Source organism: Hylaeus anthracinus, unplaced genomic scaffold (assembly GCF_026225885.1).
Source record: "Hylaeus anthracinus isolate JK02 unplaced genomic scaffold, UHH_iyHylAnth1.0_haploid 5, whole genome shotgun sequence".
NCBI classification, from domain to species: domain Eukaryota; kingdom Metazoa; phylum Arthropoda; class Insecta; order Hymenoptera; family Colletidae; genus Hylaeus; species Hylaeus anthracinus.
In genome coordinates, this window is record NW_026535322.1 from 7,480,108 (window position 1) to 7,499,204 (window position 19,097).

A 19,097-nucleotide genomic window follows, 5' to 3' on the forward strand; every position below is an offset into this window, starting at 1 on the left:
AATTCAATATATTTCGCTTATTAAATCTGAGTATCATTTTACAAGTTTGGTGAAAAAATCGTAACGATACATAAGGTTTCTATTATTGTATTTAAAGTCTATGGTTTAGATACATATACATGTACAATACAATTGAAATTTTCCTCGGTGTATAATTTATTAGGTAAAAAAACAAACTACGAGTGTATTGTATGAATTACTTTTAATTAAAACGTTTAAGAGTATTTGTTGACAATACTTTTCATAGTAATTATTAAAAAGCTGCCGTTCACGCAACTGTGATATTTCGTTCTTATCCATGGAACCATAATTTTTCTCTCCCGTGTGCAATAATTTAAAATTACCGAAAAAACGTATGAAAAACATTCAGATACCATGTAGTTCCATAGAGATGTAAAAGTTTTGGTTCTTGGGCTAGACTATTACTTTTGGACAAGTGTTTGCTTCGTTAAGTCGCATACCTAAGCCATTCGTTGAAAATCAACTACAAAAACTTATCGTAAATCAGTCAGTTTTTATCAAACGTCTGCTCCTTCAAGTTTGCAATATTACTTTAAAACGAATTGCAGGACGTTCTGATCCTTGAGAATTTTTTTTTTTTTGTTCGTCGAACATACAAGTTTCGAAACATATTAAGATTTACCCTGAGACGCAAGAGTTTCTTTTTTTTTCAACGATTTGTTGTATCTTTCGAGTTCAGTTCCCACATTTCGTTGTATATAACAACAGAAATAACAAGTATTAATTGCTTTTAAGATATCGTGATACATAGTACTGTTAAAAAATGGAGGACCTTTGATAAACGCTTAAGTTAGAAAATGAAAAACTATTCTCTATAAAGATATTATGACACTATAGTTATGCCTCTTACACGCCTCACGTCATACTCATGTTCTTGTAGATTACAATATTAGTGATCGTTCATTGTGTAATATGTACAATATGTATCAATGTCAAATACTTTGCACGTTTAATTGCTCCGTGTGAAAGAAACGTTCTTCTTGAAAAGAACGATATAAAGAGAAAAACAAAGTATTTAACATTATACAAAACCATTAACATTATTATAAATAAGTATACGTACGATAAGGTACGTTCGTCTACGTTATACCCAAGCGGGTCCCGTAATTACTTGAATGAACATTCAGTACGCGTTCTCGTTTGGTTACTAATCTTGTATTCACATACATTATTTAATACACAATGTATTCGCAGTATATCCACGTATGCATAGGGACATTGCTCGAAGCATAAAAGCTTCCGCAGTGTTTGTTCTACTTGTGTTAATAAAGATAAAATTATAAAATCGCATGGAATGTCTAAAGTATACAAAACGCCGAAGAAAATTCATCACATAACTTAAAAATTATAGTCGCAATAAAATCGACGTTGTGCAGATTTCTATCATTTGATACGCATAATACAAATTTCGCATGATTTAAAAGAAAAAAAATTTTAATACATAGAAAACGGTGGTATAATATGATGTTGATGTATGATGACAATACTTCATTTTATATAGATAAAAGAAATGCGATAACTTGTTAGTGTCGTGAAATATAGTCTGAGCAAATTTAAATGGAATAAATACAGATGAATATAGTTATTTTATAGTTTGATCGATCTACAATGAAATTTATAACACACACCGTATTGATAATTACAAATTCGTTGACAGTTCAATGATGTACATACTAAAGGACAGTCACTTTCTTCCAGTAATAGTTACACTAATATCCTATTTCTCTAGCATTTGTATTATCTGTTACGACATGAAATTGTTATTACACGAATCAAATCGATAATAAAAATAAATACAAGAAACAACATATTCTAGTAACATAAAACAGATACCATTATAAAGTATATACTTACAAGTATAAAAAAAAAAAAAAAAAAAACTATATAATCAAAGTTTTATTACAATTTATCTAAATGGCTTGAATATTATACAATACATATCACTTGCATACGTCTGGCATAACGGGGTCATGTTTTCACATACATACCCTTTCCTTGAACTGTATTCATTGTCGCTTCATAAATATTAATAATTAATACAAATACTACAAGAATAACGAAGCAACACGAATACAAGGATCATAAATAAATGCAAAAATGTAAAGATAAAAATTTGATAACTCAGTATAAATAATTAATGTTTAAGATTTCGGATAGAGAAATCCGAACAAGAACATTTACTTAACTGTGACTGCTTATACGCACTAGCGAATTAAATACAGACGGAAGAATTGAAAAATACATTACAGACATCACTGGAATATCATACACAAGATTTCCATATGTCACCGACTTTTTGTGCAATATTATTGCATTTCACGAAGGACACAAATACATAATTGTATACACAAACTATTTTTTCCTTGCAGCCTTCTCTGCTTTTCGCCGCATTCGTTCAATTTCTTTTCTTTCCTTGCGTTCCCGGTCCGCTTGTGCTCTAAGTTCCTTTAATTTCCGTTTCAAATGGGATTTCTCTTCTCCGTAAATACCAAAAGCTTTGAGGTCCCGGGACTCAAGCCGTAAAAGGTTACCGCCGTTAATTCCAGTTTCCAAAAAGCGCGGCGAATAACGCTCCAAACCGATTCCCGATAACCACTGACACACCTAATACCATTTTTTAATTTATGAATGTAATTATAGCACATAAAGTTTTCAACAAATATTTTATAAACAAGACTCACTTGTTCCTTCGACCAATCTGTGACTGGGGCATTCTGCCAAAAATGAGACTTCTTCTCACCTAAACCAAAGTCGCTTGGATGAGGAGGCAACCAAACTTCACTCGTATCTAGATTTGCAATTTTATTTATATATGGAAAGGTTATAATTATGTTAAAAAAAAAAAGAAGCGTAACAAAATGATAATAGGGACCATGAATTATTTACTGTTCGAATCATATTTCGATCGTTTACGTTACCTGTTTTGGATGGGCTAGGATCAACAGCAGGTGGGCTGACGGATCCACCGGAAGATAGACTGGAAGGTGAACTACCTGGATGGTGCCAGGGTGTCGCGCTGTTACCAATTATATTTGACGAAGGAATAGTGACTTTTTTTACTGTAAAGAGACAATGCATTATAAAATATGTTATTAAGTTTAACATGGACTCATTAACTGTTATCGTCGGATACGTTACCTCTCTGATTAGCCTCGTTTACAGCTTGTCGTATTTCTTCAACTAAATGATGGGTAACCAAAGCTGGATCGTTATGTGGATTATTTAAGTCGCTAAAGTCTCCGGAACTCTCTCTCGATGAAGACATATCATTTCCACCAAGCCGTCTTTCTCTTTCCGCCAAAACTTGTTTTAATTGTTCTGCTAATGATGCCGGTGGTCCGGTTAAACCTGAGAAAAATTAATAATCATTTCATACTTAATATTTTCTAAAAATCGATTAAAAGAAGAGATAGTACTTTTTTGTGACTGTGGCCAACTTTGTTCTGTCATAGCTCTAACTTGAGAGCTAATAGTACTGTGTTGTCGGATCGCCGTTGGATGCGTAGGTTCCATATGTTTACTTTTCAGTGAACTAATCGAAGAACTACTGGAATAGGAACTCAAGTTCGATTGTTTCGATGTCAAATCGTTCGGAGACCTGCTACTTGTATCTTGAGAAAGAAGTTTCGAAGACGAATCTTCGTCAGTATTGTCACCGGATTCGTCCAAACCATAGTCCTAAAGATTAATATTATTCAGAAATTATTTACATTTTTTTCAAATTTACTGTATACTTACGGAACTGCTATTACTAAGGCCACCGGATCGTTTAGGAAGTTGTCGATTCGCGAGTCCTCCTCTGCTAGCAAGTTCAGCTTTACTTTTCCCAGCAGAATTGTCGAGGAGTCGATGAGCAGGTACTGCTCGGTCTAATTCCTCCTTGACTGGCAAGGGAAGCGGTAATTTTCTCTCCACTGTTGCAGTTTTATCCCCGTCATCGGGGCTACTAAGATCCGATGTCTCTGTGTCTGAAAGCTGACAGCTAGTTGACGAAGGGGGTGGAGGTAACTGACGACGCGATAACTGTGGCGTGACTATCCTAGCTGTTGTACCATCGTAAGGCAATCTCACGGGTAATCCAAACCTTCTCTGCGTTTCCGTTAATTCTACTTCTAACGTGATTACCTAAAATTATTCATAAGTTATTATTTACCATATACTGCATTATTCGTAAAGTTTCGTGACTCGTATATTTTTAATCGGCAACTTACCCTATCCTTTAAACTTTTAACAAGAGCATTGTATTCTGTGTCTTTCTCTTGCAACAACTGTTGATAGAATTCATCACGAGCCGCAATATCCGCGCGCAACTCACGTGCTGCTCTCCTTGCTCGTGCATATTTCTGTTGTAAAGCAGCATTCTGTGCTGTTGCTTGAGAAAGCATTTCTCGTGCCATTGCTAAATCCTGTCTAGCAGTGCCTAAAGCTCTCTCGGATTCATGGAGTCGTAAACCAGATTCGCGTAATTTGGCTGCATATTCCTCACTACCCGCCCCACTGGTTTCCAAGTCTACAAGCTATAAATAAACATTTACAATAAATTCGATTGTTTCATAAAAGGATACACGTTAATACGATAAAATACATATACAAATGCTTGGACATACGGCATGGGCAATTATAAAAGGGCAATAAAGTGATAAGAATATTTATCGAGATGTGCGAAATTTCATGAATTAAAAGCATGTGATACATAGAAAAATGGCGCAGACAAGAATCGATTATTTTATAGATTAAAAAATGTCTTGCAGTGGAAATAGTAATAAAAAGTTGCTTCGTGAAAAATCTCATGTGATTACCTTAGCTTTGAGCTTTTCCACCTCTCCATCTGCTAATGCTAGTTTATACTGACTCTGCAAGCAGCGAACAACGAACACAGTGCATAAGCAAAACCAAAAATATATTCACGCCTATAAACCTATGAAAGTGTGCTCATGTGTACATAAAATAGCGGTACAATTTAAGTAACATATGTATATATGTATATACATATGCGCGCGCGCGCGTGTATACACATATATACAACACCTTACAGTGCATAGCTTTATACAGATTTGCATTTTACACAGTGATATTTTATAAAACTAATAAAAATAAATATATCACTAGGTACTTCGTGCAGTAATAAAATAACGAAAAATATACTCTAATACAAAATCATATTTCTCGTTTAAGATAAAGTCGCTAATTTTTTGGCATATCTTTTTACTATGTGACTATGGAAACAGAAGAGAAACTAAACAGAAAAAATTATCCGATGATGAGTAACGAGACCACAGTGCATGTTTCTCATTATCTATCTTCGTAAGAATAAATATAAATTTACGTATAACGAAATATTTCAACTAAAATTTTTAATTACTATGCGTACACTAGACTACTTATACTAAACATGTATATTAAGTATCTTATTTCTTATTGACAGAAATACGATACCTCTTGTAAAAGTAGTCTTAGACTGTCGACATCGCTTTGTGTGGTGGCGGATGGTGGCATCGATGAACTGATAATAGGAGATCTACTCCGACTAGAAGCAGACAAGTAATTTTCTATAGGACTTTGGGGAGGCTCCCCTTCAGAACATGACGACATAGCTGGAGAACCTGGTATTGCACTCATGCTTCCAACGGACCCTTCCTCACCGCCTCGTTGACTATCAGGCGAGGCATCCGAAAAATTAAGTTTTCTATACAAATAACAATAACAAAAAAAGAAAAAAAAACACGTTTATGTTACAATATTTCAAACGACTTCGATAGCACTACATGATCATAAAAAAGTCATTTTCCTCAGTACCCCAAGCGACCACGTGCCGTCATTGAGGTGGCCATATATTGTCGTCATAGGCATTAGCGAGCAAGGATAAACCATCATTGGAAAATGATTTTACAAAACCATATATAAACTCGTTAATTCGTCATTAATCGTACCTTGCGGAATTAGCTTGTTCTCTTTCTTTGTCTGCTTGAAGACTCTGGCGAATTAGCATGGCTACCTCTGAGTTCGGATCGCGTTCTCTACCAATCACAAAACGCACAAGACCCGAAGTATTACGAAGAACGCTGGCTGCATACGCTTGTGTAACTCCAACTAAAGATTTTCCATCCACTTCAACAATTTGATCGTTCACTTGTATTCTGCCTTCTCGCGCAGCTGCGCCTTTTTCCGTGATGGTTTTGACGAATATACCCAATTTTTCAAGTCCGGCATCCGCACCAACGCCCATTCCAATTATGCTCAAACCGAGACCTTCTGGTCCTTTCATAAGTTCCACTGGGAAAACCTGGTAAATTGTTGTTATTTATTGTATGTATACGTATAACGAAATACCAGTTCAGTAATAACGTTAAAGAACTACCTCCATCTTTTCCACTCGTTTTTCGAGTTCGTATTCTGCACTTGCGGCAACAGGATCCACGTCTTCGTTTCGACGATCGTACTCGTTCACCGAATGCGTTGAGTAAACTTTCATTGGTCCTGTGTCAAATGAAACTTTAGTCATTTTTTTCTCGGGTAAATTTGTCGGATAATCGTCCTTCTCTTCGTCCGATTCTGGTATTCCGGCGACTTCCATCCAAAAATGACCGTCTTCGAAATAATGTACGCCATTCTCCACGAGCACCTGTACGAATTATATCATGTCTGCCGTATTTTTAAAGTAAATTTCATTAAAATAGGTTTTATTTGTTTGCGATCTTACAACTTTGCCAGGCATTGGCGGGATATATTCATCTTGATGTTCAGTTTCTGTATCGTCGTTAGTTTCATGAGTATAGTTTAAACTACTAACGGATCCAAGCAAACCACTTTCACTGCCAGTTACAGAACCCACTCGACTCTCCGTTAACGAGTCTATCGTTAAATCGCTACGTGATCTATGGGACAAACTAAAAATCGGAAAAACTTAATGTTTGTTTGAAAATAAGACGATCGTTATCGCGCTTTTGTGCTAAATCGGATCGCGCGTGTGCAATTAATTAAATTAATTGAAATAAATAGATAGCACAAGCTGCAAAATATTTTTATAGAACGTAAAGAACGTAAAAGACCAAACAGATTCACCTATAATCATTAGTGGTGCTATTAATAAGACTGGTATCAGGAGCAGACAGAACATCGGACAGCCAATCTGGTGTATTATCTTGATCTTCTCTCTCCCTTTCTTTATCCATGTCTTTACTTTTATCAATACCATTTTCTTCGTTTACAGTCTCAGCATTTGCAGTAGGCGACAATAGCCTTGCTATTTCTTGTGCTTCCTCATCCGACAACAAAACTGATCCTTGTCTAATCGATTATTCATATAATTCATGTTGTTCTTTCGTAATTTAATATCATGATCAATGAAGACATTTAACTATACAATGACAATGAACTCACCTTATCTTTTTCTCTAGGATACTGCATTTCGTCCCAGTAGATTACAAGTTTGTTCGAAGTCACATTTAAATAAACACGAATAGAACAAAATATTAGAATTTAAACTAAGGAAATAAAATTTATTAAGCTGCTTGCAAGTTGCCATGAAATGATTCGCTACGCAACTAGAATTATCATAATTATAAAATATAGAGGTGTATGAAAAAATCTATTTAAAAATCTTAGTGCATCGTATGACCCTTGTTTATGTTAATACCAACTGTATTAATTATTATTTTTGCAACATATGAACTCTAGTTTGTGAACTTACCGAGAACTGAGCAGGTTTTCTGCCTCGTCGGCTGTCATAGTATCTGGTGTTATAGGAACTGTTTGATTAACGTTAGTTTTAGAAGTTTCCATTGCAGTCTTAGAAATGTGTTCGTTAACATTTTTCATATCCATTCCTGGTCCATATTCCAAATTTGTAATAGTTTTAGTGTCGCTAGAATCGCTATCATCGTGAAGACTATTTTCGGATGTGACATGTTCAACCGCTTGTTTCATTTCTATATGTTGAGCTATAACGGCAGGTGACACGTTTTGAGGTACGTTAGCTTTTTGAACGGTATTCATGACGGGGGTACTTTCTTGTAATCGTAATTTTGCCAATTCAGCTTTTTGCTTTTCCTGCTCCCAAGTTGTTTGAGGTTGATCCGATTCTTCTATACTCCTATTTATAATATTGTTTACCGTTTGGGAATTGGGTGGTTGTATCGTATTTCCTGCTAGCGTTATATATTCCTTCTGACTACCACTTTTTAACAGAAATTCAGATGCATTTACTGGACGTACCGCTTCATCTAATTCTTCGTTATTAATAGGTTTGTTTATCAAATTCTCGCTACTATGAGTATTTGAAATAGTTGAACATTGACTCGTATTTAAAATGGCTTTGTCTGTTTGATCTACTCTATTATCAACTTCAGCGAAACTTGAACGTTTCCCAGATACCTCTTCTTTATTTTTTGCGAGCTTTTCCCGCACGGAAATCTTGATTTGATCATTTTTGGCGTTAGATACTGTTTTCTGGCATACCGTTTCGGAAAATGTATGCCTTTCATTGGTAATATTTGATTTCGACTTATTATTATCTAAGACTACATTTTGATTTACTTCTGTGATCACTGAATTCGCTCTTGCATGATCATGATTACTGTCATGAGATATCTTATTATGGCAACTTATTGTTGAATCAGTTTTTATCAGTACATTTTCTTCTACGTTTGTTTTCATTTGAGGTTTACCTTCGTTGTTTTGCGTGGAAACTTCTTGATTTTGTTGCATTTTTCTTGCATACGGCGAAGGTATCGGTATATCTTTATGCTCTAACGGCGGATATTCTTGATCCGAACTAACAACTGATGGTGGCCGGTGTCCCAGACCAGCAGCTTGAAGATCAACACGTACATGAGAACGTCGAATAACTGTGGTGGTATCTGGTTCATTGAATCGTGAATTTTTTTCCGAAACATCCTTCTCGCGAATGGATTCTGCATATGTTGCAGGCTTTTCTTGCTCTTCGGGTTCCAAATCATAACTGTTACGTCCTTTAAATCAAATATTACAATATCAAATTATGCGATAACGTAAAGTATACGTGCAATAAAATATAAATGTATCAAATTTGAAAAAAGGATATTACAAAATACCTCGACAATCAATGCAAAGTAGTCGTAGACACATGATACTCTTATGTTTTGTGTACAGAATAACGAATAATTCAAAGAATTAAAATACACAATAAGAGATAAAATACTATCTTTTTTACAAAAAGAATCTAAATGTAAATATTTTGAAATATTTTACAACACTAGCAATGCGCATAACCTGTGACACAAATTTATTTGGTATAACATGTAAAACGTGTTATACATATTTTACACGAAAAATGTATACACTTTATCAAGAAGAAACTTGGATATTTACCAAATTATTTGAATAAAATAACATTTTAAATTCAACTCGAATTACCAAGAAGCATTAATATTGTAATATATTTTTTTAATTTAATGTTTAAGAAACACATTGAAGAACACGCATAGAAACACACTTAAGCTTCATTTACCGAATGCAAAATTATTTTTAATAAATCAAATTGATTTACACATAATTTATGTCTATTTTTTATTAATGCACTTTCCACAAAACAAGTATTTTAATAACGATAATGATAATTAATTTTTAATAAATGTTACTTTTTTTTCTAAATACTGACAAAAAGAGAATTGAAATTTGTAAAATACTTTTCCGAAGAAATGCTGTAAAGTACAACCAGACAGAGGCAGAACAGAATACACAGAGATTTCTATAAATAATACTGTTGAAACCGGTAGGAGGAACTAAGATTAAGAAGAGGAGGAAAAGGGGAAGGAGGAGAGAGTTTCCTCCTGTGCTTTTACTCTTTAGTATTTTGGCACTATGCCATAATAAAATGACAACATTTATGTATACGTACTATTACTGAATTATTTGTTAATAAAGAAAAAAATTAAAAATTAAATTAAATTTATGATTTTGCGTACGTGTTTCCTGTTTTGTAGTAACTTAACGTATTCAAACGTGTATAAGATGTATTAGTGGTTACATACGTTTGTATAGATGTCAGTTTAAACAATGTAACTGAGAATGATTTTCAAATACTATACCCGTTTGAAATTTTTCAGACATTTCCTTATCTGCCTTCTCTTCTTTACTATCCTTAGAAGGGGAGCTAGGGGAGCTCATACTAGAAGAAGCACTATCCGTACCTCCAGAAGGTGGTCTCAATTCCGGATCCGGAGATCTTGACGGTTCTATTTTCCTTTCGTCCATCGTGTTATCTTTTTTCCTTACGGTATTTACGCTTGGTCTGGCCCAGTCTGGTCTTGGATCGAGTCTAACGATTTCATTTTTAGTTTCTACATCTAAAACTTCTTTAGAATTTTTCAGGTTCGCTGCTTTCTTCAAAATTTCATCGTTTTTGGCTAACCATTCGTTTCTCCATTCGGAAGTTTTCGGGGGTGAACGTACAGCGTTCGAGGGATAATTTAAATACTCGGGAGTATCGAGCAGATCACCGTCTCTCTTCACCTTATTTTCGTACGCAATACTAGAAATATTCTCGATCGACATACTCCGCGTTGGACTAGATGTATCAGAATTTCTTTCATAAGAGGAAACATGCGATTTCGTTTGCGAATAAATATCAATACTTGAGCTTGCAAGGGCATTTTTGGAGATCAAACAACTTTCCGTGTTATTGAAGCTTTTCGAATGTTGAACAGATGTGTTTTTTGATATGTCCGTATTACGTGAATGCACTTTGCCTGTGCTGTTCTTTTGTACAACAGCATACTCTGGCACGAATACATCTTGCGTTCGCTCTGGTGTAGGAGCAACAATATTCTTTGAAGCTTCCCGCTGTTCTTGGTTTCTTTGGAAATTTTTATTTTGTACATTCGTATTTTTTTGTACAACTGCATATTCTGGTATACTTGGCGAAGTATCAAAATATTTATTTATAGTAGCATATTCTGGACTACTAGGAAGATCTACAGGAGACACAGCTGCAATGCTAGCCGGTCTTTCTTTTTTCGCGTTCGAAGTAGAAGAATTTCTTGTTGGCGGTGGAGGTGGAGGTGGTGATATAGTAGATGATCTAATTGAACAAAAGCTCGCAGATCTTGTTGCTGGATTACTTGAAATATCTGTTGGCCTTCTCGCTTCGTTATCGATACTTGTTGCATTTTGTGCGTGTCCTACGGAAGTAGTTTCAATGTTCACTTTATTTGCGCTCTGATTCAAAGAACTCTGAACCACGGATCTATTTGGGTCTGAATTATATCTACTCGGTCTAGTTTTTGAGAAATGGCTAGTCCAATTTTTCTGCTTTTCAATCAACTCTTTTGAATTTAATCTCCTTTCCGGTTTTTCTGGTTTCTCCGGGCGATCATCCAAACGATTTTCTTTGCCATAATTTTTATCGAACTTTCCAAAAGCTGCGCGCGATTTATGTTTGTCTGGCAAATTATCCAAACCGTGATTGTGACCATTTTCAAAATGTCTCTCAGCATTTAAAGCTGGTACGCTTGCGCTCCAATTACTCAAATGATCTCTAGTTCCTGGAGGCGAAGGAGATCTCGGACGCGGTGATCTAGCCGGAGACGTACAACCCGATCCAGAATTTGCCGAACTAGAACGCGATCTCAAACCATGTAAATTGGTTGGCTTTGCAATTCGATCGACCCTAAATAGAATATTTTATTATAATTTTATTAATGCTAATACTTTATTTGTATTTCTGTTTACTTTACAAGTATGCACTTACGGTTTATTTGGTTTATTTTCTTCTCCAAGTTTCTCAAAAAGTGCTCGTGCATTATTGAAACGAGCCACATGGCTTTCAGTTCTAACAACCGTGACTTGCGTGGGAGACTCTTTTAAAGGTACAGCTGGTTCCTTGAAACCATCTGACAAAATATTATTAGTTCTATGGTTTAAATTGTCCAGTTGTGGTTTCGATTGAAAAATGTTCGCGATAGCTGACACTTTTGAGCCACCAACTCGTTTCTTTTCTTCTACTGTAGCCATGTCTTGTTTCCCTATAGACAAAATAAATATAAATTATCATATTAATTGTACCTAAAGTAACAAATATAAAAAGTCAATTATTTGATATGTTGAAAACTGATTGCAGAGTACTCTGATTAACTTATTTTACTACTTCTGCAATTCATACTTTATAGAGAAAGCATCAAAAAAATATGTTAGATAATACTAATACCTGGAATCTCTCGTGTATAAAAATTGTAAGAGTTTTAAAGTCTGATATATTTCAGCCCATTGTCATTCGTCTATTCTTTTTGTTCATCATTTTTTGTTGGATAGTCTGAAAACAAAACACAACAACAAGATGCAAAATAAATGTTATTGATTCCACATAAAATCATGTAGCTGTGTAATATGTCACTAGACACATCTATTAAAATAATTTTGCATTTAAATTTTATAAACATAACACGTTTAATGTCATTAAATATTTATATAGGTTATTACTTTGACAACACTCAAAATGTATCTTAGAAATGCTGAGCATGTTCTTTGGCAACATTAGTGAGGTATTTTATTGTGAGATTACATTAGGTATATATGTCTGTGATTGTCTGAAATGATTTAAGTTAGAGTTAAATGGAAGGCATAGTATACAGAGGTGGGGTCTTGTCTGGGCTTCACCCTCCTCCCATTGCCATAGCACACCATGCTCCTGCAATCAATACTTGAATCCTTTCTCTGTAGTTGAAGTATGAAAAGTGGAAGCATGCACATGTTATAATCTTATATTATATACATTGTATATAATGTGTAAGCCTTTGTAATAATAGCTTAAAGTTAAATGTAGCTTAAAATAAATAATGAAGCTAATGTAGCAAAGTTTCACTTATTTACACAATTTTTTATAGCACTTTGAATGTATCATCAACTATTTTATGTTTTGTTATATTTAAGGGGAAGAAATTTGCATGCAAAATTATACATAAAAACAATTGAATAATCATGCAATATAGAGTTGCATTCACAAAATATAAATTAGTGAATAAAAATAGTAAAATTTAGATTATAATAAAGATATTTTTCCTTTAATATAAACGTGTTATACATTGATGATTGTATGAAAAATAAGATGATATGCTTTTATAGTTGAATTAAAGTCAATTTAAAATAAATAAATCATTGCATCGATTATAAGATGATACATACTTGTTATTAAATCCACTATGATCCTGTGATGCACATGCTGTTTTTTTCATTCATTTTGATAACAGACACAAACACAAGGTGCATGGCTTTTACACGCAACACAATGTATCCACAACATGGCACATTCATAACGCAACAATTTCATTGATTAAATTATCATTGCTATTAGTAATGTCTCTAGGTGTATTAGATTTAAGAATATTTAAGTTTACAAAATGTAATTAATTATGCTTACAAATTTTGAATGCAAAGAAATTATAGTTTTGTTTCAAATTTGTATCGATCAGAGAGATTTTTATTGCAAACTTAGATGCAGAATTACTAGGACACAAGTTTACAAAGTGTATTAATTATGCTTACGAAATTTAAATGCAAAGAAATTTTTATTGCAAACTTAGATTCAAAAAGAAGTTTCACTTTGGTCTTTATATTATCACACAAAAGTATCCAACATATTTTCCATTAAAGAAGAATACAACTGCAAACTTTTACGAACTTCTTTTTTTTAAATACATTATTACGGCACATTTAATTAATTATTTTAACACTAATAGATGACGAAACTGCAACTGTTATTCAAATAATAAACGTAATTGAATTAGCAATAAACGTCAGTTATAGTAAAATCGAAAACGTTATCGCAGATACTAGAAAACGCTTATGATTTCTTATCGATAATTGATAGTGTTTATAAAAATACAAGTACATGTACGTTATATTTCGCCATTATAAGGCGCATGCCAGTGAATTTGAGCTGTGCGAAAATTTCGCAATAATATTAATCGCTAAAGGATTCTTTATCTTATACGTAATTTCACGATCGATTCTCAATTTACAGTAAACACATAATACACACGTTTGAACGTAATTATATTCAAACGAAATATACGAAATTGTTTATAGAAAGCGCAAACTAACCAGAAGTGTCACCATGTGCACGAAACCATTTTTCTTTGTAAAGACGTATCCCCAACGATCTTATATCTTCTTCACTTCGATAAGTCGATTCCTTATCGCACGGAAGAACATTACCGAACAAAATAATTTCTGTAGAAAATTCCGAGTAAATACGATAAGACTATACATTCGTCTCTGTCAAGCTCCCTTACATTCGTGACAGACGCTCGTTACAAACGAATTTTTTTTACCCTTACATGTCTAACGATCCTCACGCGATAATTTAAAACGCGTGAACCGGTATCGCTTACGATTCCAGTTTCTAAACAACCACTACTTATTCCCGATTTAATTACGATACGATTTTACATCGCGAAAACACTTTCACAACCGGCTGTGCGATCTGCCCGTGTCAACAACCCGTGAAAAATGGTCCAAGATGGTCGTCATCCCTTTTAAAGATGGCGGTCGTTTCCACGCTGCTAGGGACTTTAATTTCAACGAATTACGAATGGAAAAATAATCGCTCGATCCATTTTCCATGCTTTGTACGCATATTTATTTATATTTGGATACGTTACGATCGTATCGACCAAGTATGTAACGCGATGTAACGAATACTACGATAATGTAACAGGGGTAGAACTCGCGACGCTTGAAAACATTTATTATCTAAACTAAAATTTATCCTTTCGCGTATATTTAATAAATAGACTTTTCTGAAATAGACAGAATAAAAAAAGAAATAACAACAAGGATTTTTTGGTTAGCGTTGGCCCAAAAACTTCGCTCTGGGGTTTTCGGTTATGATCGTTTCTATCAATCGTAAAACACGTCACATAATGGACGCTGTGGTTTACGCTTCTGTGAGGAGTGCTTACAGTGTTTTCATGGGAAAAAAAGCATAATTTCCTGTGCGAGTCTCCTGTGTATTTCGTGTGGAAATGATAGAAATAGTTATTGAACCTGTATAGTAATCATTGAGCATTCTTGCGTGAGGTGCGAAGTGTGTAGTGAAGAACGATTGTGCACGTAAGTGTGTACGAGCTGCCTAAAAGGGCTTCCTAACATCAAGGACTTATGTTTCAAAAACCATGAACTTTTTTGATAAAATCAATCACGGAAACGATGGTTTCGAGTATGTTTTGTGGTGCTGATATTGCTAAGTAAAAATTACTGTTCACAACGGACTTTTCTAGGCATAGCCTTCGCGTTTCAAAAGACTGCATAGAGACGTCAAGTAAAACGAGCTCGATGTGTCGTCTAACATAACAGAATAAAAACATCAAAGACTTCTCGCCTTTCTACATTAACAGGCTAAAAAATAATAACACAAACAGCATACTTTAGCAAGACCAAACCATCAGCATGTAACAAACTTTACCCATAAACTTTTATGCACAAAGTTTGACAATGCTACTCGTTTTACATACAGCAACAAGAATTGTGTACTCCACTCTGTTAAATTACAAAAAGGGAAACCCACCAGGGGTTTAAAGCGTATTCTTTATTTTTAATTAGTACATGGACATACGTATATACTCGAGCATTCTAAAAAGAGAGGAAAAAAAAGTTGTTTTTGTTTGCTAAACATTGTTTCTACAGAAACAGAAACTTTTGCGCTATTAGGCATAACTTGTATCTACCTGCAGCAAGAAGCACTCTTAAGTTTTGTGAAAATAGTAGACGTATATAGGAAACTTCTATGAAACTTGTAAATGTTTCGATTAAACAGCATAAGGACAATCTTAACGTCAAAGTTTTCAACGAATGGACTTTTCAATCTCTTACTACAGTGACGTTAAATCGGATTTTACATGTGATCCTCTGAACTTTTCTTCTTATATACTAAAAATGTTACTGCATTATTTTCTACCGTGTAATTGTTGTAAGATGTACGAGATCCGTTCGAATATGATATTGTTCTCGGACGAGTATCGCCGCATACCGGATATCCATCTAGTAAGTCCTTTTTTATATTTGCGTTTCAGAAAAGGTTTAAAGGCACCAGAACTGCATTGGCTTCATGCGAGAAAACCCGAAAAATCCAGAAACGCAAAGCCTGGATGATGGGATAAACAACAAGATACTTTTGAGCCTTAGTGAAAGTGAATGTCAAATAAAAAGTGAAATTATGGACAATAATACAGATGGGGACAACTTAAATTTGAGCTGCGGAGAAAATGACATAGTGGACGAATTAAAAATTGCCGCCGATGAAACGTACGATACCCGTAGCGAGGTTTCATCTAGCAGTTCGAATTCTGATTCTAGTCAACCCAGTATAAGCTCCGTTTCAACGAAATCGTCGCGCGGAGATAACAAGCGTAATCGGAAGAATAGGGGAAAACGTGGAAGGTCGAGAGATTCTAAATCATCTAGTCCAGAAACAAAACGTGCAAGATCCAAGGAGAGCAAAGGAATAGCTAAGAGCTACGATTATGCTACAAAATTAAATTACTTATTTAGGGATGCAAGGTTGGCTGCTTTTTGAAATACAAGTATTATGGTCTTTTATGTGTATAGTTTTTATCTTCTACGTATAATCGATACGAATTATGTTTTGTTACCTATTAACTGGCACTTTCAAAAAATACTTATAAAAATTTATGTAAGCATATTAATGTAAATATCAAGAACATGTCAAAGCTCTTTTTATCAGATTTTTCATCATCAAATCGAATAATGCCGAAAATGTCACGCTCTCCAAGGCCAAAGGTGTATGGAGTACGCTGCCCCAAAATGAAGCTAATTTAAATCAAGCTTACAGGGAGTCAAGGAATGTTCTACTTGTTTTTTCTGTAAAGGAATCAGGAAAATTTGCTGGGTTTGCACGACTTTGCACAGAGTCTAGAAGAGATGGAGCACCTATTTCCTGGGTTTGTGTGCATGTCTAACAGAAGCAATTCTAGAAAGTCTAACACGACATTACAAAGAAACTATATACGAATTTTAGGTGTTACCTCCTGGTTTATCGGCTAAAGCTTTAGGTGGTGTATTTAAAGTGGATTGGATATGTAGGAAAGAATTGCCATTTACGGCAACGTTACACTTGTATAATCCATGGAATGACGGTAAGCAAGTGAAAATTGGCCGAGACGGGCAAGAAATCGAGCCTAGAGTTGCAGAAGAATTATGCAGGTTGTTTCCAGAGGATGAAGGTAAATTAGAATACGAAGTCTGTTTGAAAAGAGTGTGCATGCTCAGCATTCGTGTAGGCCTCGTACATGGCTCATATGTAGATAAAAAAAAGTACCTAGTTCTATAACTTACGATAAATATTTGTAGGTATCGAAATGACTCCAATTTTAAGAAAATCTAAGGAAGCAGCGAAACATGTCACAAAATCGTCTCGTTCGTATCGGGACAACAGACCTGTTAATAACAGTTCTAGGTTTTTACGATCGAGAGGTGGTAGGGGACGTAGACTCTTCCTAACCTCGAGATCTCGTTTAGCTTCTTTAGCTAGGGGATCTCACTTAGGTGGGAACGATCATAGAGCATCGAGGGATCATCATCATCGATATGCTAGTTGGTTCAATCGCGGCGATTCTCCTTATTCAAAGTACAGTATACGTTTAACATTGTATCGTTATCGTAATTTTGATACTTTATCTTTAGTAATTACGGATTTCGTAGGGGATACGGTAGTCCTGGATTAGGTGTAGCCGCGGCAGCTGAAGCATACGTAGCAGATTACATGCGTACTATGCAACATCAATTACCTCCGTTGCCTCCTTATGCTGCACCTCATCCGTATGATTCTCTACCTCTGCCACCGCCACCACCCAGGTATTACGACGGACTACCACTGCCACCCGATTATAGTGCAGCCGCTTCTGCACTTGAAAAACGCAGCTATGAAAGAAGTGTAGATGAATTTTTATGGAGAACGGCTAGTCGGCATAGCCGACATAGCGATCATCGATCCTCGCGGGATCATCACAGATACAGGGATCGTAGATAAGACATTTTTTAATATCGTTTTCATCCATTTATACTTTCATTTTTCAATTCATGCACATATTTTGCACATATGCAGGGCTTTCAAGGTATCGCAACACTTACGATCATGCAACAAATGTTTAATCACATAGTTATTTTGTATTAGTGATACAAATTAAAATAGTTTAAAGTTTTTAAATGTACACGTATACATTTAAAGAAATGTGTAACTTTTAACGTAATTGAAACACTATGCGTGTTTTAATAAAAGTGTCATACTAAAAAGCATATAAAGTGCTTTGTATGTGTAATAATCATGAATGAAAATTGGATACTTAATTCGATTAATTTTTTGTTCACGTAATACATAGTACAAGAAAGTAAATAACGAATATATGAGAGATAAAAAAAAAATCGAATTTCACAATGATTCACAATCGATCGAATCCTATATTATTTGCATTTAGCAACGAAGAAGAATAATTTGTACTGTCGATTCAGTAGAATTTATTTTCTTGTTAAGTTTTTCTATCTCGTACGATATAAGTATTATTTATATATTTTTGTAATTCTTACATGTATAAATAGTTTTGCTTATATACATATACATAAACATTCAATTGTGAATCAGTGTGACTATTTCTGTAATCGTGTTTTTGTATTAATATTCGAATTTCCATAATCAAATTTGAAGAGACATATATACAATTTCAACATATGCCATTCTAATAAATAAATAAAAAAAAAAAAATACTTTTGCAGCACTTCGATACAATACATTATAAAATAAATCATTAATAATTCTTCCAGTTGCTGCAATACAAATTTTGTATAAACATTTGTAATTGTTCATTTCAAAAGAGAATATTTTTGTTACAGTCGTCAATATAGGTCACTTATAAATTACAAGTAATTATTAAATCACTATTGCTTAGTTACAGAAACAGCCTAACATCATGTATTTGTATCGAAATCGTTGATTTATGTAGTATGTTTTTGACGCAGTTTCGTAATAAAGTGCAGAATAATTATATTTGTTTCGTGTTTTTTTTCCCAGCTACCTTTCTAGCCGATAT

General features: G+C 34.5%; 2 protein-coding genes across 14 annotated transcripts; one reads left to right on the forward strand and one right to left on the reverse strand.

The window, feature by feature from the left end:
- Positions 1–71: 71 nt before the first annotated feature.
- Positions 72–14,534, reverse strand: LOC128895960 (uncharacterized). Of its 10 annotated transcripts, XM_054159016.1 has the most exons (20): positions 14,098–14,534; positions 13,180–13,356; positions 12,206–12,310; positions 11,750–12,023; positions 10,089–11,668; positions 7,712–8,990; positions 7,402–7,422; positions 7,084–7,308; positions 6,722–6,908; positions 6,380–6,643; positions 5,952–6,304; positions 5,458–5,707; positions 4,821–4,874; positions 4,233–4,538; positions 3,760–4,146; positions 3,438–3,699; positions 3,160–3,369; positions 2,940–3,080; positions 2,703–2,809; positions 72–2,625 (listed from the first exon to the last, which is right to left on the reverse strand). In XM_054159016.1, the coding sequence occupies exons 4-20, from the start codon at positions 12,010–12,012 to the stop codon at positions 2,374–2,376; spliced, it is 6,141 nt and encodes a 2,046-aa protein (XP_054014991.1). In that variant the 5' UTR covers positions 12,013–12,023; positions 12,206–12,310; positions 13,180–13,356; positions 14,098–14,534; the 3' UTR covers positions 72–2,373. The 10 variants fall into 10 exon arrangements, with proteins under 10 accessions (XP_054014991.1, XP_054014996.1, XP_054014998.1 ...); XM_054159021.1 differs by lacking the exon at positions 13,180–13,356 and having other exon boundaries at positions 10,191–11,668; XM_054159023.1 differs by lacking the exon at positions 13,180–13,356 and having other exon boundaries at positions 5,458–5,548.
- Positions 14,535–14,653: 119 nt separating this feature from the next.
- On the forward strand, positions 14,654–18,945 carry LOC128895963 (YTH domain-containing protein 1). Of its 4 annotated transcripts, none has more exons than XM_054159030.1 (6): positions 14,654–14,672; positions 16,068–16,554; positions 16,739–16,955; positions 17,033–17,237; positions 17,365–17,641; positions 17,716–18,945. In XM_054159030.1, exons 2-6 carry the CDS (start codon positions 16,103–16,105, stop codon positions 18,041–18,043), a joined length of 1,479 nt encoding a protein of 492 aa, XP_054015005.1. In that variant the 5' UTR covers positions 14,654–14,672; positions 16,068–16,102; the 3' UTR covers positions 18,044–18,945. The 4 variants fall into 4 exon arrangements, with proteins under 4 accessions (XP_054015005.1, XP_054015002.1, XP_054015004.1 ...); XM_054159027.1 differs by lacking the exon at positions 14,654–14,672 and adding an exon at positions 14,686–15,971; XM_054159029.1 differs by lacking the exon at positions 14,654–14,672 and adding an exon at positions 14,686–15,214.
- Positions 18,946–19,097: the final 152 nt, after the last annotated feature.

Coding starts and splice junctions, on each gene's coding strand:
- LOC128895960 (XM_054159015.1), bottom strand. CDS start 12,012: ATGGCTACAGTAGAAGAAAAGAAACGAGTTGGTGGCTCAAAAGTGTCA. Junction 6,305..6,379: donor AACGAGTGGAAAAGATGGAG/GTAGTTCTTTAA, acceptor ACAATTTACCAG/GTTTTCCCAGTGGAACTTAT. Junction 5,708..5,951: donor GAACAAGCTAATTCCGCAAG/GTACGATTAATG, acceptor TTATTTGTATAG/AAAACTTAATTTTTCGGATG.
- LOC128895963 (XM_054159030.1), top strand. CDS start 16,103: ATGCGAGAAAACCCGAAAAATCCAGAAACGCAAAGCCTGGATGATGGG. Junction 16,956..17,032: donor ATGGAGCACCTATTTCCTGG/GTTTGTGTGCAT, acceptor TACGAATTTTAG/GTGTTACCTCCTGGTTTATC. Junction 17,642..17,715: donor GGCGATTCTCCTTATTCAAA/GTACAGTATACG, acceptor CGGATTTCGTAG/GGGATACGGTAGTCCTGGAT.